At 32.1% G+C, this 26,253-nt stretch overlaps 1 protein-coding gene across 3 annotated transcripts in view; it reads right to left on the bottom strand.

Annotated features, from left to right (window-relative positions):
* The window catches only part of LOC143240713 (dual specificity testis-specific protein kinase 2-like), a 68,599-nt gene that overhangs the window by 6,855 nt on the left and 35,491 nt on the right, over window positions 1-26,253 (bottom strand). For all 3 annotated transcript variants that reach the window (XM_076483625.1, XM_076483646.1, XM_076483635.1), the window contains exons 4-10: window positions 22,753-22,801; window positions 12,062-12,211; window positions 9,665-9,750; window positions 5,933-6,017; window positions 3,324-3,407; window positions 768-854; window positions 312-483 (exon numbers count right to left, since the gene is read on the bottom strand). In XM_076483625.1, the coding sequence (XP_076339740.1) occupies window positions 312-483; window positions 768-854; window positions 3,324-3,407; window positions 5,933-6,017; window positions 9,665-9,750; window positions 12,062-12,211; window positions 22,753-22,801 (713 nt within the window). The remainder of the gene's footprint in view (window positions 1-311; window positions 484-767; window positions 855-3,323; window positions 3,408-5,932; window positions 6,018-9,664; window positions 9,751-12,061; window positions 12,212-22,752; window positions 22,802-26,253) is intronic.

Here is a 26,253-nt window from a genome sequence, read left to right as displayed (position 1 = left end):
GAGTTGCACCTGTTCATTCTATGAAGCAGGAAAACAAGGTGCAATATTTAACCCTTCTGTGAGGATCAAAATTATAAATACTTAAATCATTCTACATAGCTGACTGCTAGTTTCTATTTTCCTTTATTTTTTTCATGTGAATTGCAGACTGTTTTTTATGCCTATTAGATTCTAATTATTCACTAGTTTTAGGCATGTAAACTATAACTTTTATATTTAAAGATCTACAACAATCATGAACTACCTGGGTTGATAAACTCTGCTGAAGCACATAAAAATGGAAGATACAGCTCTAACTCAAGAACACTTACAGATAGCTTGGACACTTTTGTAGTTTTCCGTGTCGTCTTCATCTCTTTCCTTAGGGGAAGGGGAATGTTTATTTCTGTGTGCTACTCCATTGAACTTTGATTTTTCAGGATAAACCATAGCCTCCAATTCATCAGATATTACTCTGAAGGATGAACGATGTTTAGGATCAATCTAAATATATAAAGTATACAGTCTTTAGCTATAAATAGGAATAAAAGTGCATAAATGTAGATTTGCATCTATTATGCTAATTTAATAAAACAAAAGACAAAATATATAACAAAGTACAGATAGATTATTTTTTAAATATATAAAAATATCCAGATATTCAAAACTGTTAACACAAAAATTCCATTTCTTCCAATAAACTGGGAGATGACACTTATAACAATGGAAGATAAAATCACACTTCATACACAAATTATACATAGAGAATCCAAGTTTTGAAGACCTACCCTACAGCAGTGCAGAGCTAATTTTAAAAAACCAGGAGGACAGTCTGGGCACATCTTGCTGAAAGCTTTGTAGTCTACTCCAAAATTCTAGAAGAGTGTCAATCAGATGTTAAGTAATGTTATGTTTTTTTCATCAGTCATTCAGCAATTACAATTATGAACTTGTAAGACAAGAATATGTTTAAGCAGTTAAACTGTTTATAGACTCATTACATAAAAAATGCTTGAAGTGAAAGTGTCTTTTACATCATATCCAGTATTTATTACTGCTTCACGTTTTCTGATAATGTTACATCATCTACAACTTAATACCACAATTTCTGGCTAATATTTTTCAGTTACAATTATTGTACAGTTTCCAAAAGTTGTACTACATTCAGAGTTATATCTTATTTGACATGAAGACACTATTATTCATACACTCCTTGTCAATTAAGTCTACTTTTATTTACAAAATTTAAACACCTAAAGATGGTTATTATAACAAAATATTGATTAAAGGTGTACCATCTTCATATTTTCTAATCAGACACATAATGGAGTTAGTATTATATATTTGTTTTTGTTAAACGTAGATTTAGAAATATATGTAACTTATATCATTAAATGTATATGGCAAAAATCCCACCTATTCTCTAAGTTTGTAGAAGATTCTCAAATATAAGAATCAATAATGTACTATGTGAGTATGTAATACTAGTGAGTGCTGGTACTGTTGGCAACTGACATGTCTAAAAACTCTTCTCTCAAGCTTATAAAAGTTAACCAATACAATGTTAAGAAACAGTTTTATATATTGTTGGTTTGCTACAGTAGTATATTATAGACCTTGGAAATTATAACTATGATAAACACTTATCAATTGAGAAACTACAGATATCTGATCAGTAATGTTTGTAGATTTCAAACATTATAAACCATTTAACTTCAGAGAATTAATTTTGGACAATAGTATTTTTATAAGAACATTTGGTATTTTCATCAGTGAAAAACTTACACATGCTCAGTGAAGCAGTTAGCTAGCTAGCCGTTAAGTGGACTATACCAATATCAACTCAGAATTCATTCCCTCATCATGAACTGTCAATATAATATTCACACCCAGACCAATATTGTTTGTAAGTTTGGAAAACATTTGTATGTAAATCATTATTTGTAATAATTGCTATTATAAATCATACTGTTGTTTGTATGTTAAAATATATTTGTATTAAGAAAGAAAATTGTGTGTATCAATCTTGTTGGCAAATATAATAAATTTGATAAATTAAAATTAAAATTTCCAGCTATTTAAAATACGTAACAATAAATCAGAGACTCGTCTCAGTTAAATTATAGCATGTAACATAATGAATTATGTCTGGGGTGAATCATCATACATAACAATTATTATTTCAAACTTGACAAACTAGAATTTCTTTTTATGAGCAATTAGTAAAAATGTTACATATGTGCTATCAGAATAACAAGCATACACAACAGTATTATCTATAATTATATACCTAGTTCTAATAAATATTTAAACACAACTCAGTTCTACTGTTACACATCAACAGCTTCACTCATAAAAAAAAAGTCATAAGATAAAATAAGTAACTATAGTACATGGTCTTTATGCCTCCTTTGATTTATATAGGAAAAACATTTGGGAAGTTGAAAATAAGGTAATAAAATGGGGATTACTAATAATCTTTGAAAAAAAAGATTATTTGAATTAATTTGGTATTAATTCAATTCAACATCACAATATTGTTCTTCAAAAGTCTTTAATATGTAATATTTTCATTATATTATCAAACTAAATTAATATCTTAAGGACACCTTAACTGTTGCATCCAAGTAGTGCATGGTCTGACAGATTAAAATATATTAACTTCAAAACAAGTTTTTCATATATAATTCTTTACACCCTCTGTTACTTCTTTTCTATAAAACTTTAAGAACATAGAGCTATAACCAAAAGAAGGAGTTTCTTAAATCCAGTAACTATAAAAAAAAAAAGCACTACAGAGGTTTAGGGATCTCCAACACTTCAATTTTCACATATTAAAATTAATATTTTTCACCAAGAGATAAAATTAAAATATGATGTTTACTATAACCTTTGACTATAATCCTGGCTGTTGCCAAGGTTTAGACTTTTTAATCGGTCTCTCTGTTCACTCTTTACTTCCATTTAATGCTTGGCATTATATGACCTGTACAATCTTCTTTACATGACAATATAATGTAGTTAGTCACCTTTTATGCCCTCTATCAGAATAATGCTAATCCAACCAGCTACAGTCACTTCTGCTTCCTATAGACATGTTGCTATTTCACTATAAGTTATGATGGAGGTAAGCTCTTGTTTTTCAAATCAAATTTTAAATAATCTATAAAACATTTTCTTGAATTATTTTTTATCAAAAATAAATTAAAGACAAATTGTTGCAACAAGATCATAATTCTGTATCAAAAAGTTTATTCATATCACTTTGGGGTAAAAGTTAAGGAGTGTAAAAAAAGAACTTATCCATATTTTAAATATTAATAATGATAAGATATTTCAATAACCTCAGTCCTTGGCAAGATGTCTGGGTCTGCTTCAATTCTGGAAATCAATTCACATAGAATGATACCATAAGAGAAGATATCAGCCTGTACAGAACAGAATAAAGATATGTTGAACAACTTTCTATACAATGATTGCAAGAACACCACAAATTAATAGGGGAACTGATATTGTTACCATACTGATGTAAAATGAAAAGATCAGAAACTTGGAGTACATACATTAAATATATCTGCTGAAAGACTGATACTATCAACATACTGATGAACAGAAAAAATATCAGAGACTTGGAGTACAAATGCTAGTAGGTATAGCTGACTACTAAATAACTTTAGATGACATAGCACAAAAATTATATTAAAACAGTTCAAGTTAAATATTCAGTGGCAGACTGGCTAACAAAAGAACACACAGATATTGTGAACTACCTTGTTCTGGGTACCACTTTCATAACATATAAGGAGAGTAAAACTAAGTATAGATATTTACAATTAATTTGTTTCTCAATGGTTAAGGGAATTACTGGAAACCTTTCTTTGGTAAAGTAAGTAGGTCAACAAGAAAAGTAAGTCAGACTGAGAGGTTTATATGTCATCTAAAATTTCTTTAACATTCATGCTGCATTTTTCTTAATTGTAAAATACCAACACAGTGTTCATATTTTAAAACTACAGATTTTAGCTGAAATCAATGAATCCATATATCATTTCAGTTGAACAGTACTAAACAATCTTAGGTTTTAAAATGTTACTTCAGCATTAGAAACTGCCATATGCATTATAACAATGAAAACAATTGTTACTGCTTTAACATTCATTTGGTGAATATTTTAAAGAATTAGCTTTCTTTTTTATTAATCTTTCTCTATGGTACTGGTGGTATAACTGAAATTTCAAGTCCAGTTATTATTATATTTATACAGATAACCTATGTTGACACCATATAAATCCTTGCAATTTGTCATGATCTTTGATGATTAATGTATTAATAATGCATATTTTAAAAATGATGTTTATTCTTATTGAGATTAAATGTTAATTTCTTTAGTTTGTTTTAGCTCAAAACCACATACAGAGTTATCTACACCCTCCCTATCCACTGTGGGGAATGACACCTCAGATTTAAGCATTGTAAGTCTGTAAACAAACCACTGACTCATTAGAGGAATAATTTTTTTGTACAGTAACATATTATTTCAAACTAAAATCCTAGTTATCTATTTACAGTGCACTTGATATCATTTGTACAAATTTTATTATATTTATTTGATTTAATGTTAATCATCCCAAAATATGAGAAAGCAACCATTATAGATTAAAGGTTATAATATTTAATCAATTCTCATGAATCACTAACTAAAATATTAAAACAAACTAATACACACAAAATGATCACTTCATACCAAAACATGTTCTTGATGTCAGTCCTAGAAATACTGCTAAGCAACCTGGCTCTCCTATTTGATGAAATGCCCTTAATTTATTAAGCTTAATGCCTGATAATGACAGGAAGTCTAAATAATGATTTATCTTTATCTCCTTTGCTCCTGTAAACTATATCCTTTTTTCATATTTACACTCCTTGTTTCCACACCGTATGTAATAACCATCACTGAAAACTCTGTACACTAATATGGTTACTACTGTTATTCTACGTTTCTGTGACATCATATGCATTATGGTAAACTTTACATGTATCAAGTGTTTAAAAGTTATAACTAACCTAATAATTATTGCACAAAAAACTAATTTTATTTTCTACAGTAACCCTCCCCTTTAACTGTTAAATTACAAAAGCCTATAAAATGCGTACAACCTTAGACTTGATTATCTGAAACAGTATGAGTGCTCAAACATATATCTTTTTTAAATACAGTATTTTGTATATTATAATGAATCAATTTAGTCACTTGCAGGTCTCCTACTAGATAGATTTTTTTTCAATTAAGTTTCAATGCATTCTTTTAAAAACAATAGAAATTAATCTCCAAAAGAAGATTTTTTACAGCTACTATTTTCCATTGTACCTTATTCACTTAGAGAGCAGTACATTTGCCTATTACAGTTAAAAATGTTTAACTGATGTGTAGTTAGATTGTGTAAACCTCATTAGACTTAAAAAATACAGAACTCACAAAGGTTTGGATATAATTTTTATTAATTTACAAATTTTCACTATTACATCTTAATAACTTTTATTAAGATATAATTTTTATTAATTTACAAATTTTCACTATTACATCTTAATAACTTTTATTGCAAAGTACTGAAGTAAAGCTTTATGTCCACATTAAATTCTTTAAATTTTCAACTGTATGTACACATAAAATGGCTTAAATCATAATCTGTTATTGTGGCAGCATGATTAAAAATTAATCTGGGTCGTGTGACAAACTTGAGAACTCCACATTTAAAGAATATATGTATATGTTGGAATCTTTTTATAAAAATGTGCAGTAACTTATACCCACATTTTCACCCCCTATATGAAGTAAAATGTATCTTTTTAGTACAGCTCACTTGTAGTAGTTTTATAAACAAATGGTTCAGATAATTATCTGAATTTTCAAACAATCTTTTATTTTAGTATTTTCTTATTCCACAAATCTTACCTTTTCATTATACCATTCTCCTTTCAAACACTCTGGTGCCATCCAATACGGAGAACCAACAACTGGAAGTCTGTGTTCCTGATCACTAAATGAAACAGAACAACTAATTACATGTTTCATAGTTAGTGTTAATTTTAAATATCTGTCTGAAATCATCAGTTATGAGACAGAAGTTTAAATTAATGTTCATAAAAAATAAAATCCATGCAATAACTAAAAATGAACAATTAGAACTACAAAAATTATTCTTTGGTAGACTAAAACTACATGTTGTTTTATCTGCATCAAAAGCAAAATATTCAAAGAATGTAAGATTTTCAACATTTAAATTTGTTATTTCATTGCAGTACCTTGAAGAAACACAAGTGTTTCAATATACAAGGTATATAAAACACTAAAATAAATAATACAGCATCTTAAGCCAGGTCATTGGAATATATTAAAGTTACATTCAGTAAAAAAAAGGGGAAAAAGGTCAGAGTTCTGAACATTACAGATAAAATGTAAAATATTATATGAACTGACCACTACAAAATTTTAAACTACATAATTATATGAAATTACGAGTTAAAGTAAAGAAGAAAATAATAATATGTCAACCACTCCATATCTACTACATTTGGTGTTTCCATAACCTTTTACTCAATAATATGATTTAGCAGAAAAGGCAGGTCACAATTACAATGTTTGAAACTACTATGTGTTATAAGATTAATTGGTATACAATCTGCATCTAATTGTTTGTTTATAATTAAGCACAAAGCTACACAATGAGTTATCTGTGCTCTGTCCACTACTGGTATTAAAACACAATTTCTAGCAGTGTGAGTCTGCAGACATACTGCTGTGCCACTGGGAAGCTACAAATTATTTAAGCCTATTAAAATGTTTACTGTCTTCTATCAATATCAAGACATAACTGTACTTGTTCTGTAAATTTTCACTAAATATTTCTACATTTCAACAAAATCAGCACTTGGTAAACTGTGTTGAGTTAAAGAAAGCTTTACATGTCTACTCTTTGATCATGTACTACAACCATCATTTTTCTTACAACTATCAGTATATGTATTCTAGTTTGATATCAGATACGGTTAGTTGGTTTGGAATTAAGCCCAAAGCTACACAATGGAATATCATCAAGGGTATTGAAACCCAGTTTCAAGTGGTATGAATCTACAGACATGCCCGCTGTGTCACTTGGGGGGTGGCAACATCAAATATCAACTGGTTAGTCTTATGGTTGGTTAGTTTGGAATTAAGCACAAAGCTACAAAATGGGTTATCTGTGCTCTGTCCACTATCAGTATTAAAACCCAGTTTCTAGTGGTGAGTCCACAAACATACTGCTGTGCCACTGGGGAGCATCTGCATCTGGAATAAACTAAATATCTGTATACATATTTTAAAAGTTTCTTTTCTTTTTCATCTGACATTAAAATCTCATGCAGAATAAATGTCTGTTAATGAAAAGAGCAGTGTTAATCCCCTGATGAAGAAACATTTATCCATAGTATTTTATAAAACATCCAGTAATTGTGTACATTTTCTACACTAATTTTAAAGTGAAAATGAAATTTTTACACTTTATATGTAAGTAATAAAATGCATTTCTATGCAAAAACGGCTTGTTTGGGTTGAGAAAATATTTTACATAGAAGAGCGAACAACGTTTCGACCTTCTTCGGTCATCGTCAGGTTCACAAAGAAAGAGGTAACTGACTGGAAGCTGACCACATGTTTGAAAGGGGTTGTGTAACTGTGTGTCGAAATGTAGAGGGCGGTATTAGATGTTTGAATATATAATTTTATTTATATTAATATAGGTATAAAGGCGTTCCTTTATATTGGTTTATTTTGGGTTTAAGTTGTTGTATAAGTAAGGCTTCTTTAATTTTGCATTTGTTTATGTTTGTTTCTTTATTTAGTATTTGAGTGTTTTCTATGGTTATGTTGTGTTTATTTGACTTGCAGTGTTCAAAATGTGTGAAGGTGACTTTTTATGTTCTTTGAATCTGGTTTCCATTTTTTCTACTTGTTTCTCCAATATAGAAGTCGTTGCAGTTATCACATTGTATTTTATAAATAATGTTGGTGTGGTGTTTGAAAATTTTTTCAATCACATTAACTCTATACATCCCAACATTAACTTCACATGTGAACAGGAAGAAAGCAATCAAATATCATTTCTTAACCTCAAAATTACAAGAACTGACACACAATTCAAAACAGAAATCCACCGAAAAATCACCCATACTGGATTATACATTCCTTGGGACTCAGCACATGAAACAAAACAAAAACTCAACATACTAAGAAACCAAATAAACACAGCCATAAAACTATGCTCACCAGATAAAATTAACGATGAATTAGACAAAATAAAACAATACTTCATCAACATCAATAAGTTTCCTCCACAAACCGTAGAAAACATTATACGCACACACCCAGACAGAAAGCAAAATCAACCAACTAAAGTAAATACAGCTCACGAATCAAAAAAACCACGAAACCATATACTGCTGTATACCATATATTCTGACATCAGCAAACAAATAACCAACATTTGGCAAAATTAGTAACAAAATATGACATTCCAGTTAATACCAAATTTATTCAAAACCCGCACAAAACTAAGGTCTATACCATGTAAAACTACACTGACAAACACCACACCAACATTATTTATAAAATACAATGTGATAACTGCAACGACTTCTATATTGAGAAACAAGTAGAAAATGGAAACCAGATTCAAAGAACATAAAAGTCACCTTCACACGTTTTCGAACACTGCAAGTCAAATAAACACAACATAACCATAGAAAACACTCAAATACTAAATAAAGAAACAAACATAAACAAACGCAAAATTAAAGAAGCCTTACTTATACAACAACTTAAACCCAAAATAAACCAATATAAAGGAATGCCTTTATACCTATATTAATATAAATAAAATTATATATTCAAACATCTAATACCGCCCTCTACATTTCGACACACAGTTACACAACCCCTTTCAAACATGTGGTCAGCTTCCAGTCAGTTACCTCTTTCTTTGTGAACCTGACGATGACCGAAGAAGGTCGAAACGTTGTTCGCTCTTCTATGTAAAATATTTTCTCAACCCAAACGAGCCGTTTTTGCATATAAATTTCTCAACAAGTGGGTTTCTCGACATCACTGAAAATGCATTTCTTATTATATACTTCTGGAGAGACATGTTTAACTGCCCAACATTCATAAACTAATGGAGAAAATTCAGCAAATCAGTTACTTTTTATTGAAACTAAAAGATAAGAACTTTCAAAATTATGATTCTACTGCCAAGCACTTCTTTCTAATTAGTTTTTTCCCCATTAGGTTGGCATTAGAACACTAAATTCCACAGACAGGCTGTTATGTAGCTTTGCATCAAAACAAATATAATCTAATTGGATTCTGAAAGGAATGTTTAAGTCTTTGCATTATAGTAATAGTCTTTTTAACTTAAAAAAAATGTTATGTGAAAAAAGTAATTATTACTATTGTTATGTATAACATAGTGCATGCAAAGAAAAAGAGTAAGAAAAACACAGTAAGATAATGATATAAAATTATAAGCAAGTTTATTACATACAATAAAAACATAAGAATAACATAAGCTTATATGAAGTATATATTACTTTAATTTTATTACACACAAAAAAGGCTATACATTTCAGGAAAATAAATTAGAAGACATACCTCTTATCATCTGGTATTCTTTCAGCTAAACCAAAATCTCCTATAACAGCAGTCAAATTGTAGTTTTCTCGTTTGATCAGTACATTCTAAAAGGAAAGTTTTATTACCATAAAATCTGTCTATAGAAAAGTGAGTTACGATTAAGTACCAAATTAGATATTATGCCTCAAATCTCTTTTTTGACTATTCTTATATTTAATTAGCTAAGAGTATGTTATTTTCTACAACTGAATTCAATGTGCCATTGTTGCTAGTTCACATGGTCAATGTAAAAGCATAAGATGTACATGCTTCAACACAATATTAGTCTGTCTTCTGCAGGAGCCTATGAGTAAGGCTAAGTATATTTACCCTTGGTGTTCAAGGAGATAGATAAAAAGTATATGACTTTATGAAACATTTTAGGGCATTATTATATTTAATGATGGACTCAGAATCACGATGTGCAATGCTTGGACCCGGGCTCAAAAGTTCAACCCTTGACACTGTCAAACAAACAACTGAGGAATAGAAAGACAACTGTGACACTTTCATGCATGAGCTACATCATTTATTCAACCTAGTGGAAAATCAAGCAGTCCATTAGGCTAAGTTGAAGGATCAGAAGACGATGGTAAATTCAAACTGGCCTTTAGACAGAAAGCAGTCTGTGGTGACAGGTGTAATGGTAACTCCACCAACTATGGTGCAACTCAAGTGCCTCCAAAACATAGGACTACTCCAACTGAAAGATTAACAACCAGCAACCTCCTCACAATGGAAATGCAAGGCAACCACACTGATCTCAAGTGAGCAGGCAAGGCAGGGCTGTGCTGTTGCTCCCCTTGGATGCACATTGCAGCAAGATTTATTCACATAGGGTATGTGACATCACAAGGAGTATATGTCACCACACTGTCTGCACATGTGATAAATATCACAGCCATGACCAATGCCTTCACCTGAACCTCAACCAGAACTGGAAGAGTGAAGCATCTGTTTACCTTGTGGGTTTCTGTAAATTCTGTGTTTTGTATCAAAGTTACAATGGCAGAACTTTCAGATCTATGTGAAAGGTCAGCAGACACTTGCCACCCTACTGCTAACACTTTCCTGAGCAGCAAATTAGGCATAGGTATTGACACCAGCCATCAGAACAGGAGGTCCAAGCTGACCAGAAACAAGTGGTTAGCTAAAAGCATGGGGGAAGCACAGTAGATAGCTTGCATCAGAGTTTAGTGGTTAAGCCAACTCTATCAGATTTGGGTGTAACTTGGTATGTGCTGATCCAGGTGCAGTGCAGGAGTGAGAAATCAAATTCCTGGCAGACACAGGATAAGTGAGCACTCTAGCAGGATTTGTAACCTTTAAAGTTCTCCAAGTGAGACCATTACTATGACCAGTTCACTGAATCTGTTAGGCTTTCAGTAACGACAGAGCTAGGTGTGCAATTTACTTCTCAAAAATTAGTCAAATTACACAACTACTTAATTATTTTGAAAAAAAAACTGTACTTGCTTTCATAAACAATAGTGAAACCTAGTACAATCTCACTCAAACCAAGTTATCCTTCATGATAGAAACTATGGGCCTGAAAACACATCATTTGTTCACGGGAGTGCAGAGGAATATTTTCAGGGGTGTGGAGTGGGAAACATGTATTTAAGGAATCCGTTTTTACAGTGTAAATCAACAGACTAAAAAAATACGTGCTTAAACAAAAACATAAATTTACAGATCAAAATACACTAAAAATATTTAGTTTAACTTCGAAGTTAAGTTTACATAATAATACGTTCAATTTTGTTTGAAATGTGTGGGGCAAATGCCCTCCATTTCCTGTGGGCGCCCATACATTCACTTACACTTTTCACAACAGTATTCTTTTATTTTGTACTAAAACACTGACGTATACGTCCTCTTCAAAGAGTACGTAATGTGTTCCCAATATTATTTAACATTAGCAGATAGCCGTAAAACATTTGCAGTCAAGTTAGTATCTTATCTTTATTGCAAAATACTTCTTTAAATACAAGATTTCTAGAATAATACAAACGGAAATCGAGGACACCGAAATGTCCAAGTCCATTTGCCTTAGAACCAACATTAATGAAGCCTATATTAAGTACGGCCTATATCAGATAAAGAGATAACACTGTAACTTGTATGTGTTTTTTTTTTTTTTTTAGTTTAGTTAGAGCTAAATTTTACTGTACTTAATGTATCAATAAAATAAACTTGTATTATTCTACAGTATAACCTTAGACCTTTTAAAAACACTTTGATAAGCTTTTAGAATGTTGTACAAAATATCTACACATATATTTACATTCGTTATCATGATTTTTCTGCGCATTTTCAGGACAGACAAAATAAAGAAATTAACGCAACCTATAAAAATGCACTAACTGACCATACCTTAGATGTCAGGTCACGATGAAAAACTCCTCGAGAATGTAAATATGTCATCCCTCGAGCTATGTCAAGCGCAAGCTTAAGCCTCACTGGCCATGGAAGAACTTCATTTTTGTTCAAGTTTAACTGCTCCAGACTCCCTCCGTTAATGTACTTAAAAAGATTAATATTCCAAGTAATCAAAATTATATCACAAGTTAATATGTCCTAATTGAGAGCACGTGTTATATTCTTGTAAGAGGAACAGTCAAAAAATAATTACATAAACTATGGAATTGGCTATACAAACAATAGCGGTATGATTCAATTACATGAAAGTGATTACCTTATGTGTTTAGTTTGTGTTCTCAAGTTAAACATTTTATGAAACACGTTGGTCTTTTGGATAGCCATCAGATTTACCCTGTTAACAGGCGTATGTCTCCAAACTGAACAGATATCTGTAGCACCTCAGTATATCTTCCACAATACACACAGGTCAAACTCCTATCGTAAAAACTTCAACGAGTTATTTTAGTTAACTTATACACACACGATGAAAAATCAGAAATGAGCAATAACTGCTGTGGAGTTTGGTAAATGTGAGGGTCAGAAATTACAGTCCTTCATTCGACCACTCGTGCATTGTCTTATTAAGCGATTCATGGCTTGGTTCACAACTAGACGCGACCCTCAAACATTTGTAGCAGTTTTCCTGCCCTAAATTGAATTTTCGGTATTCTATCATTTTCACGCACGGTATTTACGCTACCCTTTCTTGGAGGCATTTTGTTGAGTCAAAGAAGTCATAAAAACAAAAAATAAAACCCGTATACTATACAGAAAAATAGTTAAAAAGTGTTTTGTGGCAATCTATGAAGCGAGACGAAGGTAAATTATTGCAAAGTAAAGTATATGTAAGGTTGTAATGAAGCCAAACTTAGCTATTTATGCAGATACATCCGAATGCATGTTTACAAAGTGATAAGTATGCATATTTTAGATCTAAATAAGAGTAGAAAGTCCACAGCAATTGTATGTTATGTTCATTTTTAAAGGAAATTACACGTAGGTTAATTGGTTGTGTGAATTACTTTACAAATATGTAATCTGTACTCCTCGAGCAAACGATTTGAGATTTGTAGCGTTTAACCGAGAAATGTGTGAAAACAAAATCTGCACGCACGAACGCAAGCGTATTATTTATATAGATGTCCTTGTAAACAATTACCCGACTTCAACAACCTCCTACGTTTCGAAGGAATTTTAAATATCAGTATCGCACGAGCATAGAACTCTCTGGTATTGACAAATTATTTAATTTAACACCGCATAGTCTCATTCTTTATAATACAACAGAATACGGAGAAGTTATTAAAATACATAATGTAACCCAACGCTTCTGAATAGTTTAATATCCGAGTTTCTGTTTTTCTTTTGTTTTAATAGAAGTGTATGTGTTTTCTTATTGCAAAGTCACATCGGGCTATCTGCTGAGTCCACCGAGGGGAATTGAACTCCTGACGTTAGCATTGTAAATCCACAGATTTCCCGCTGTACTAGCGGAGGACAGGAAAAAAGCTACATTGGAAATCACATTTATTCAAAATACGTACAACAAAGAACCACTTCACTGTAAAATAAAGCAGCGAATAAACCGTGTAGAAGCTTACTATGGGACCCGGAGCATTGCTGGCTCAGAATAAAAGGCGTACTATAACAGTAGTGAAATAGATATATTGTGGATTATACAATAATTAAGCATTCAGGTAATTCGTACGGAATCTTGTTTTTAACCGTATACAATACATTTTACTAATTTTCAAACAATACTACGTGGCATACTAAGTTAGACAGATAAATTGCTAAGTGTGGAGGGAACACATTGTGATCACGATGTTATCGAGCGTCCCCAATACATTTTAGTGGAAATGTGTCGCTAATTCCAAATTGTATTCATAAGAATGTCCTGTTTGTCAGGCATTTTTCGTTTACGCATCAAATTAGTTTATAATAGTAACTTCGAAGATCTTTAATTACACTATGTAACACAAGTTTTGTTCCTGGATAGTATGTGTTATTTCTTAATTGCTTATGTTGTAAAAGTACAGAAAATGGACATTATTCCCTTCAAACTTTACTTTTGTGACCTGGATAATGAAATTTAGATATTAAACTATTTTCTGTGTAAAACGGGCAAATTTTCTTTATATAAGATCTGAATAAAACAACATATGAAGCAAGATTTACATGTATTTTTACTAAAGTTATACAAAAATGTTTAGAAGTGAGTAAGTAATGTTTCGAGATTTGCGACTGTAATGTAAATCACTTTCAAGTATCAGCCCTCAAATATAATTTCCCATCATGTTTTCGTTATACGCTCCCAGGTCACAAAAGTAAAGTGTGAAGAGAAAAACAGGTCTTTTCCATTTACTTTAGGCATAAGCAATTTGGAAATAACACTTTCTACCCCGGAACAAGAAAAAGTAAAAATTTTGTTACATAGTGTTATCAAAAATAAATCTACTCATGTCATAGTACTCCTAATTTTACGTGGCAAAGCAACTTATGCAAACAACAATTAGAAATTATGCACCATAAACTTACTGATTGAGCAGTAGTTATGTATACAATTACAACAATTATTCACTGACAATGCGGTAAATTTAACTTTATTCTTCCCTCATCTAAACCTAAAAATCTGTTAGACATAATTAACATAATTCCACCATCAATGAGTTAACACTTTTATGATTTATGAATTTACAACAATAAGTTATATTAGAACTTTTATTTTTGATGAAATAACGAGCAAATGTGCCCGCCCCCGTAACGAATACTTTTGTACAAAGTATTGTTGAGTGGATAATCACTGCTTGAAGGTCAAGTTAGTTCCACTGTTACCAGATTTATAACTTATGTTTTAGTTTAATTCTTGTCGCTTTGTCATTGATGCTGCTGGACAGACAATCTGATTAATGGCCTATCGCAAGTCTAAAATCGGCCCGGCATGGCCAGGTGGTTAAGGCACTCGACTCGTAATCCTAGGGTTTGCGGGTTCGAATCCCTGTCGCGCCAAACATGCTCGCCTCTTCAGCCGTGGGGGCGTTATGATGTTACGGTCAATCCCACTATTCGTTGATAAAAGAGTAGCCCAAGAGTTGGCGGTGGATGGTAATGACTATTTGCCTTCCCTCTAGTCTTATACTGCTAAATTAGGGGCGGATAGCGCAGTTAGCCCTCGTGTAGCTTTGCGCGAAATTCAAAAGACAAACAAACAGCTTTCAAAGCCCTAAGGCGAGTCCTTGACCATGCCGTAACGGATGCGCCTTTGTGCACATTTCCTGATTTGCTCAGTCAAATAAACTTTATTACCGCAACTTCTAATTTGCCTCTTACAGCTCTGATTTAGTTAACGTTTTTTTATACATATGTAGTGCAGTCACGGAGATATAACGTAACAGCGTTTGCGTGTTAGCGTTACAAAGCAAATGAGAAACTTCTTGTCTATTCACGATAAATAAAGACAAACAAAACACGCATTATAGGCCTATGAAATACGAATTAATTCATTTTTTCACTTGAATATAAAGTGAGATCCTACAATACTGTGTTGAATTTCATGATCTATCAAGAAACCAATTTAGAAAACTAATGGGTGGGTGTTTATTACAAGTCACCGACAATTGTAATTTCCTCGGTTATGGGACTACATTCGTTTAGCTGTTCTAAATTTGAACTGATAGATTAGAACGGAAGGCACATACTGTCAACCCTTACGCTACTCTGTTCGTCGAACAGTGAGATACGATCAACACTCACTATCTTATGGTGCATCCCTGGGCTCACATTACTGAACACGTATTTTGGAACAACAAGTCGCGAACTACGAATCCTCATACTCGCAGTCTGATTACGCCTAACCAGATCGGATCCCATTATTAAAAGTTAATGCACATCTTTAAGTAATGAGAATTTCAAATACTGATTACTGAGCACAGTAAAATTTGTTAATTAACTTTTTTAGGTAAGAATGTTTCAACTAATCTAACTTTTCAACAGTTCTGTTTCAACTTACAATATTCTGCCATCTTCGGAGAGAAGGTGCTACTTTTTGCTTGTTTGTTTGTTGCTAAGCGCAAAGCCACACAATGGGATATCAGTTCCCTGCCCACCGTGGGTATTGAAACCACATTTTTAGTGCTATAAGATTTCCGCTGAGTCACCGGAGAAAGAGAAATTGCAAGTAGGTCTTAGCAAGAGTAAACACTAGAAACTAAGCAGTAACACAGTGGAAAGTGTCAAATAATTCAACAAAAGAAAGTGATTTGATATTATTAATTTAACTTAACAGTTTACTCATTCTTAGAAATTCACAACAAAAGCGAGGAAGTAGCTTTAATTGTTTACAATACTACGAAACAACGTAATGTTGTCATAGCTGACTGATAACCAGCACAAGTAATCCAATAAAAACAAGTAACATTTAGTTTTACTTTTGGAAAAATTGACCAAAACTGCTTCATAAAATAATATTGAAACATTTTGCTGTTAATCATTTTCACATTAATACATTAAATCTAAAGGTAGGTATAATTTTGTTTTAACATATCGGCTTTTACACCCTACAATGTATTATATAATACTTCAGTATAACAATACCGTATTAGTTACTGTACGTGTTTTGTTAATAAATTCCTCGTGTATTATGCTGAACCGTGACGAATCTTTATTCCGACTTAGTATAACTAATAAATTATGAAGCGAAATACTGAGTAATAAATAAAGTTTTCTTTAAATGGAGTTGTTGTCACAAAAAAAATCCAGATAAATGTTTTCCACAAAATATTCCAGTTACCATGCCAGTTATTCATGAATACGAAATAGTTTTAAACTCGTTGGCCTTCGACCGACGTAGGTGTGTGAAGGCTGTAAAAATGAATACAATGGATTTATTTAATATCATTTGTTGTTTAATATCAATATTTATTGTTATGTATATATGTACAAAAACACAACAGTAAATACAGCCTTGCTTACGTATGGTAAGGAAACTGCAATATGACAAGTATATTATGTAAGTGTTTCCCACGTGGTCTGCAACAGGGTTAGAAAAATATAACTAATGAAAAAATACCGCGATTTATTGAAGTTTCATTCATTCGTATACTAATAGATGTGTAGCGATTTTTAATAGTTGTTGAGGGTGGTTCTCAATTTATGGTTATCTTATCCTCAGTATATATACAAACAATACTTGTCTTCATGTTTTATTATCTTTCCAAAATAATTTGGGTCAATAATATTAGTTAGCAGAAATATGTAATACTCGTCTATTCTCTATAAATGGCATATGACATACATGTTGGTATAGTAAGTTTTACCACTAGGTGCTTGCGTATTTTATACAAAGTAACAAACTTGCATTATTTACAGCTCATGTGCCACCTGAATGTTATACAGGGTGTTCGGAAAGTCACTGTGCAGTTTGGTAATCATATTTTATTAAGTCTATTTCAAGTCAGCAATTGATAACAGTGTTTAGATACAAAATAAGAAGGATCCAGGCCTGTATTGATATCAACGGGGGTCACTTTCAACATTGTTTATAATTGTCATTCATATTTACCTCCTGTATTCTGTATAGAAACATGTCTGTTAATAAATATATAAGTGCACAGTGACTTTCCGAACACCCTGTATGAACAAAATGCATAATATAATCAGTATAGTATGATTCATACAATGCATCATTCTGGATAAACAAAGATTAAAAAAAATATGTAATTTTACAACTTTCTTTGTTAAAAAAGTATTTTATAACTACACAGGTAGCTGCCACTACTAAAACAAAAAACTGCTTCGTTAACGTAAACAACACACCTTGCTACACTTACAGTGAACGTGAGCAACAACACGTTATTAAATGCAGCAAACGAGGATTTTAGTCCATATGAAACGACTTTTTGGCAAACGACCAGTTATTTTTAATGTTTGGTGTGTACTGCCTTACTTAGGCTTGGATCAGAAGAAAAACAGATTTAAAATAAAGATTCTCCTAAACGGGAAAAACAACCGCCATGACATCACAGTGCAAAAACAAAGTTTTTGAGTATAACATAAACTATGCTTGTTTACATGTGCTTATACCGTGGAGTTTTTTCTATGAAGAATCAGCATCTGTACAATTTCTACTTGTTATCTCCATGATTAATAAAACGTGGAAACAATTATCCACTGAAAGATTTCACAGTATGCTACAAGCTATGTAGTATGGGAACGAATATTTTGTTACTTCCTGTTTTATTCAGTTAGGCGAACGCAAAATGTTCGTTCAGAACTTTAAAATCGTTCCATTCCCTGGGTTTCGTACGTATCATAATAGATGTTTCTAGCTGCATGGGTAATTCTAACAACAGTAAGCTGGTCAAGGAATGTAGTTAACTTCCTTTCGCTATAGTTACCTGTTGTTATGGGTCATTTTTCTTTGGTATGATACGTGCTCTTTAATGAAAAATATTATTGTAAGGTAGAATATATTGTGTAAGCGTTGACAGTAATATTTACCACTGAAAGATTGATTGATACCTTAAAGACAATTTCTTTATTTTTCCTTTGGAATGACCAACATTGACATAGGTAGTAAACACGCACTATGAGAGATGGCATTATATATTTTTGTATATAATGCCATGTTTTATTGAAGTGCGACAACAAGTTCTTCTGAAGAAATAGCCTTATTATGGAAAAGATATACTCTAGAGCCATTTAATCTCCAGTAAAAACACCGCTTTCTATTCAGTGTACTTATTTACGTATTGTAACTGAACTAAATTTATTTATATAGTGTGTTCAGTTTCTTTCATGATTTAATTCAGTTAAGTCAAAATCCAGTTTAACATCATGATGCATTTCCTTGTCGCTTTTCTTGATGTTTGCAGATATTAACGAAATAACAAACCAGTGTATATGATTATATGATTTTGAATTTCGCGCAAAGCTACATGAAAGCTATCTGCGTTACCCGTCTCTAATTTAGCAGTGTAAAACTAGAGGAAAGGCAGCTAGTAATCACGACCCACTGTCAACTCTTGAGCTACTCTTTTACCAACGAATAGTGGGATCGACCGTTGTTTTATAACTTCCCCACGGCTGAAAGGGTAAGCGTGTTTGGTGCGACGTGGATTCGAACCCGCGACCCTCAGATTACAGGCCTGTGTATTTCAACTTCCTCAAAGTAAGGTAGTAAGGAAAAATTCTGGTGTCATGACCAGGATTTGTTTCAACTATCTAAAAAAGTCATTGGGAAGTATTCTCCTCAACGTCAGATTTTAATTTTTTTGTGAATGTCTATGAACACAGTCTCACTGCATCTAAAGAATCTGATGGACTCAAAACGACCACTTGAATTTTTTTTTCAGTGTGCATGAAACATGGGCGAATAAGGATCGTCATGGTGATGTTATTTGACAACTATGAGACAAAACTGGGTTATTTCTATAGGACTCCTAGGCATTTACCAACTATGGTAATACAACTCCAATTCTAGTCAATACTAACAAAGACTAGCTAAAACAGATTGGAAGTATAACTAGTAGTTAGCATCTGTCATTTCAAACTATTCTGTTAACAGATTAGGCAGCAGGCAACAACTGGTTGAGATTTTGATCTATGGGGCAGTCACTATCCTCTCTATGATGGAAGGTGTAATTCCACTGCAAACATGAGTCATTGATAAACCTTGGGTTGTTTTGCAAAAAGCCTATGAATGAGCTGTCCACAGCAACTCATCATTCTATTGCCCAGAAACAGGCATTTAACTTTCATCTATACCCACTGACACATAGGATATCTCATCCTGGTGCTTGACAAGCCTTCATAAGTAAGTAACTGATACTGCAACCACAAGTCTTTGTGAATAAGGCTAAACAGGTTTCTCATCTGATAATTAAGGGAGCAACTAAAGGAGACTTTGACAATTTTTTGATAAATTCAAAACAGATAACTGCCATAAATGTCTGATGTTAAATATGGTCAACCAGTACTCAACTCAATTCAGCACTTAAGCAAAGAGCATTTATATGACTAGGATATAGTCATGGCTGAAATGCACTAACTTTCTACCAAGATAAAACTGAGCTATCCATGGAGTCAAGTCCAAGACTTGAAAGTGTGGTCCCACAGATAATTTGTTTTTTTACATGGAGAACCTACATCATTTACATGATAAAGCATATTCTACAGTGGTGTCAGTAGACTGTGATAAATTTATAAAAGACAGCAAAATAGATGATGAAGCATTGTCTGGGAATGAGAGACATTCTCACCCTGATAGAAATTTGAGGTAGTAACTTCAAACTGGTCACAAGAGAGGAAGAAGCTCACAGCATCAGCAGCCACAGTGGTTGGATTTCATCCAGCCAACCTTCCTATAGTGAATGCATATTCAGCCAAGAATTTGACAGTTGTTGACACATTCTGGTATTGTAGCACGGCTATTCTGAACACCTTTGAATGGTCAGGGTTTCCCAGGTTTACCAATAATGTTCTTGTTTAAGCAGATGTCTATGACATCTCTAGCCAGGCATCACTCTGGAAGGGAAGACTGAAACATGTACTTTGGTTTTTGGCTGATGAGTCATTTTAGAATGAAATATCTATTGCAGAAACATATGCCAAATTATCAATTCTGTCCAACATTATTACTACCCATGTTGTCAGATCTAGTTATGTCCTATTTATTGCCCATATATTTTCACCCTGCAGTATAGTTTCTATTACAAAAGGCTCCATCAGAAGGCTATGATGTCCAAATCACATTAGTTTTCTGAAGCTTTCTATAAGCAATCTATATTAGAATGATAATTTTTAAACAGACATTTCAATAGTCCAACTGCACAGAGATCTATTGCGCAATGCATTGTACAATCTGACCAGCATGTCTTCAAATGGAATAGCATGAATACCTGCTTTATTCTCCAGCTACTTGGAATAAATAATGGTTGAATGAATATGTCATGCAAGCAACTTGTATATTTTGTCCAGATGAATTCTATCTTGATTATGTTGTGTATTGTCTGGGGCACATGAATGGCTTTAGCTATTGATCTTTGTGTCCATGGAGTCTCAACTGTTACTAAATGCCACAATTTGCTTAGTCTGCCTAGGATACATCTGGTTGCAGGTCTCTCTATGAATGATCCATGTCCCTTTGTTTTCCAAATCCATTAAATGCAAGGGATACACTCCTTTCTTTAGAGTTATAAATTAATCATCAAACACTTTAGAATCTGTGTATATAAATATTTTGCAAAGAAATTATCTTTTTCATGCCTTTCAAAAAAACACTATATTTTTGGTGTTATCACACTACTTACAAATGTCAAAATACAGTTCTGATACATTCTGCTTCACCACAACTTTATATTACTTGTGGTTGTCATGTGACTTGCTGATTAAGATATTTAAGGTTGTTCTCATTTTTAATTTAATGTACTCAACCCTCCATAGAGCAAGAATGTATATATTATTATTATCATTGGTCTTTGTATTGTTTTAGGCACACAATACGCAAGTTTATATCTATATGGTTAAAATTTTATCACTGTTACTTTCACTATAAAATGTCTTAAAATGAAAAGAATTTTTAAATAAATAACTGAAAATGTATTAAATTTCATTATTTTATGACACATACACGTGTTTATATTTGGTTGATAACCAGTGTTTATGTTCCTCAGGTCATTTCTTTGTAAGTGGGCAATAGAATATGTTCAATAACACAATAAATATTAATTCTATATGGTACTTACTGTTCTAATTGAGTAAGCAGGAAATAATTAAAATGTTTGAAAATGAAAATTACTGGTAATTATGAATTACCTCCTATGTCTTTCTTCTTAATAACAAACCTGGTAGACATATTTTAGTTTCCAAGAATTTCAATGTGAAAGCAAGATTGGTTATAGTTACCCAAGCATACACACACAATTCAAGTTTCACCTAGAAGAAAAGCACTCTGATACTTTTATATTTTTTTATTTCCACTTCATAGATACCTATGATGTCCTTTGATATTACATGTTTCTTTGCCTAAACTCTTATTAAATGCACTTTTAATTTTTTTTTATAGAATGTAAAAGTATTATGATTTCAATTTAAAAATATGTAAACTCATGAGAAATTAACTTCCACCTATGCATATCTTTGGGGGGGGTGCTATAATCTTTTTTCTGGAGTGCAACATGAATCTAATATTAAACATAAAGATAATAAGAAAAACAAGAAAAACGTTTGTTTTCTATTCAGTGCATATTTACAAAGAACCACTTATAATCATAAGATGTTTACTGAAATACAGTGAGATTTTAAGTTATTTTAATAAAATTAGTATAAGCATGGATCACTCACGACCCTTTAGTTCAACAATGCATGACAATAGAATACAGGAGATTATTTACACATATAAAAATAAATAAATGGCCAACAAGTAAATTGAATAAATTTATAATACTAACAAACCCTTTCATAAGAGTTGATCAGGATATAAAACTAACCAATACAAAAAGTTTAAGTTTACTATTCTCGTTAGACATGTGGTGGTGAAACTTCTGTCTACTATTGTAAATTGTACCATTAAGAACTGCATGAGTAATGGCTTTATATGTACATATTAATATAACAGAGGCTTTAAAATATTAAACTATGCTTACTTCAGTCAGGGCATGCAGCTGGCCTTCATGGACACAGACACCCATAAACCTTGAAAAGCAGAGGTGAAAATCATTAATCATTTCTCAATGAAGATATATAAATTATAATTTTATTATAATGCACACTGTTGCAAATGAACCTTAAGTAACAGAAAACATTACATATAATACAAATCCAGGCACAAACTTAATGAGTTTGTCAGCAGCTATGACAATTCAGTAAGTATTTGTTGAGTTTGTTTATTGATTTAGAATTTTCAATCAAAGCAACACAAAGGTAATTGTATGTAGCCATCCCTAAAAGTGACAGACTAAATGAAAAACAATTAGTCTTTTGCACCTATTGCTAAACCTTGTACTATTATCTTGTCTGATCTAATGATAGGATTTGAACTTTACTCATATAATGTCCCCACAAACCTAAGGTGTGATATGCATTTTTGCAACTAAACTAGAACTAAGGTATAAATGAATTATCTTTCTACACTTTCTCTGATCAGTAACTAGACAGTGTATGCAATCATTTCAAAATGTGCAGTTCTTGTGTAATCCCTCTGTCTTTCAAAAACATGGCATTTCTGGTTCAGAAAAAATGACCTACCACAACAACAATAAGAGCAAAAAACAATTCAACATAAAGTCTGAAATGCAAACCACTGAAAAAAGTAACAACAGATGCATTCAAGTCATTAAACTGCTAAACCGTCTTAAAAAATTCTGTATTATTTAGCAGTATAAAATTTACTTTTGATATTAAGTTGCTAATCTTCCAGATGGAATTATGTTGAACATTTCTGAAGCACATTCATAGAACCTCTAGTTCTGATTGAGCCAAACTTTCAGTGTTATAATTTGTAACTTGCTGTGAGGTGAGCTCCATTAATATCCAAGTGGCTAATTACACATTAACTAATGATATGTTTGTAAGCATTACTTAATTAAGGGTTTGATTTTACCAGTATTATCAATCAACTATAACCTCAATGATTCCCAAATGTATAACTTATAAAAATCTAAAAAACATAGTGTAATATTTAGTTGAAATGCTTGATTACGAGTTAATTAATATAAACTGTGGCTTTTATCTCATTATAACAAAAGAGAAAACATGTATAAACACACTCATAAAAAAAATGCCACTCCAACAAATTTGAAAGTGCAAAGTTAATATCCTAATGATAATAAATATAACTCTGAATGAATACAGTATAAAAAAAATGTGAGGAAAATACTGTTATTTTATTTCAAGTTTTCTATGGGTATTAAAAGTTCATTATACTATTGAAGTATTCCATACCAAAGAACCACAGAATTAAGCAAATATGAGCAATTGCCAAACTGATTTTTAACTTTTTATTTTTCAGTTGAAACTTGGCTCAAAACCTAACTACCTAACAAGCATGTTTTCAGTACTACTGGTGTAGTTATCTTCGATTCAATAAAACTTGAGAGCTAGATGATGTGGATGATGAACACATACTTATAACACAGACATGAACATACTGTCAATTGTTATTCATTAAGGTAAATGAACTACAGGTTCAATTTTCCACATGCATGTGCATATATAGATATATATCTTTGGAAGGAATTCATGCTTTGTGTACAAAACATTTTTTTGGTTGTGGTGTTTTGCATTTTAATGTACAAAGTTTATACACTGTTAAAGTAGTGCTGTGTATTTAATGTAATTAAAGCAGTTAATTGACTGCCTTGACTACTTTCATTTAAGGTTAGATACAAATAGAGTTTTGAATGAGTCTGATGGTCGTGTGGGACGTCTCAATGACTGCAAGATTAAACTTAAGCAGGTTAAATCTATTCCACAATGCATAATACCTACCAATACAAGACACACTGAGTCAAATGGTGTGACAGTAAATGATAAACTGATCGACACCAGATCTAGTGATGATTTCAAAACCTAGAAATCAAGTCAAATATTAAATGTCAACAAGTCAACGCTATTCTTAGTGTTTATATTTAAATGAAGAAAGCCACAAAACACAAAATCTTAACACATGAACATCATTGTCTGAAATGTGGCTCTAATGGGTGGCAGATCTAATCCTTAAAAAGCCTTCTCTTTGAAATGCTTACTACCAACACATCCATTCCTCCCTTAGAGTAACAGCGACCTTACTTCCCTACTTTTAATTTCATATTTTACATAGTTTAAAGAAACACCTTCCCACACATACACAAGTGTTACTTCACAGTTGTTATATATACACATACATATATAACTATATGCACACACACACATATACACCTTTCCAAATCTGCTTCACAAGCAATAATTAAAAACTGAAATAATCTTCTATTCATACTCACAGGCGTCAAATTCTTTCGATTGATGTATCTGACCATGCCCAAGGTATGATAGATTAATTTATTCTTATCCTCCACACTGAGGATCCCTTCCCTCTTGTGGTTTATGAAATTTATCCCAGATTCGAACATATACAGGGTTTAGTACCAAAATTTTACACATGCTCCAGAAAAAAAACAACAAAAACATTCCTCAGGTTATAATTTACATTAAATAGAAGCCTTGCTTTGTTTATATCATGAACACTACACAAACCACGTTCTTGCACTTTCTCACCAATCCATAAACCAAAATACTTTTTTTAATTAAACTCAGCATATCTACGAGTATAGTTAATTAAGTAAGAAGAATTTCGTCATTACAGAGAAGCTCTTGCCAGATTATATCAACAAAGGTTGGGGGTGGGTGGGAGTGGTGATAAATATGTGATCGCTGGAAGCCTTTAGTTTAAAAAATCATTATGTACAAACACACAACACTTACTACATTACAACAACATATGTTCACAGGATAAGCTTAAACTGTCAGATAGGCAGAATGCTTGGAGTGAATCACCTCTTTTTAATATATACATTGTATTTTACTTTGTGATGAACCATAACATCAACACTAGTGTAAACTAAAACAATGAGTTAACAATACAACTACAAACCTTTGTTAGTTTCAAACAGTACAAGTTTGAACTTTGATATGTAGTAGCCTTAAGCCATACAAACCTTTTTGTTTCAATAACAAATCTTAATATTTATACACTATATTTACGAATGCATGCAAGCGTATATACGCTATTATCAATACATATAGAAAAAACACAAAAGGAAAAACAACCAGCTCTTCAAATAAAACAGTATAAGTGTGTTTAAATGCATTAAAAATGTATTATATCTCTCTGGAGTTCTTTCAGTGATAATTCAAACAATCATGGCACACATGATCTTTTCATTCACGCTCTAGTAATGGCCTTTAAACATAACCAGGCTTCTCAACCCATATAGGATACTTCCATATGACAGTAAACGCAAACCTGACAAGATGTCTAACAAGCAGCAGATTAACACGTTAATTAACAAGCAAACTAGATGGACACTCAGTAGAGCCCACACTTCTGTCACACAGTGTTGATCATATTCAGCCCTTGAAAAATATGAAACTCTGTCTCTACGTTCGTT

This window comes from Tachypleus tridentatus, chromosome 2 (genome assembly GCF_004210375.1).
Source record: "Tachypleus tridentatus isolate NWPU-2018 chromosome 2, ASM421037v1, whole genome shotgun sequence".
Taxonomy (NCBI): domain Eukaryota; kingdom Metazoa; phylum Arthropoda; class Merostomata; order Xiphosura; family Limulidae; genus Tachypleus; species Tachypleus tridentatus.
This window is presented reverse-complemented; position numbering and strand designations above follow the sequence as displayed.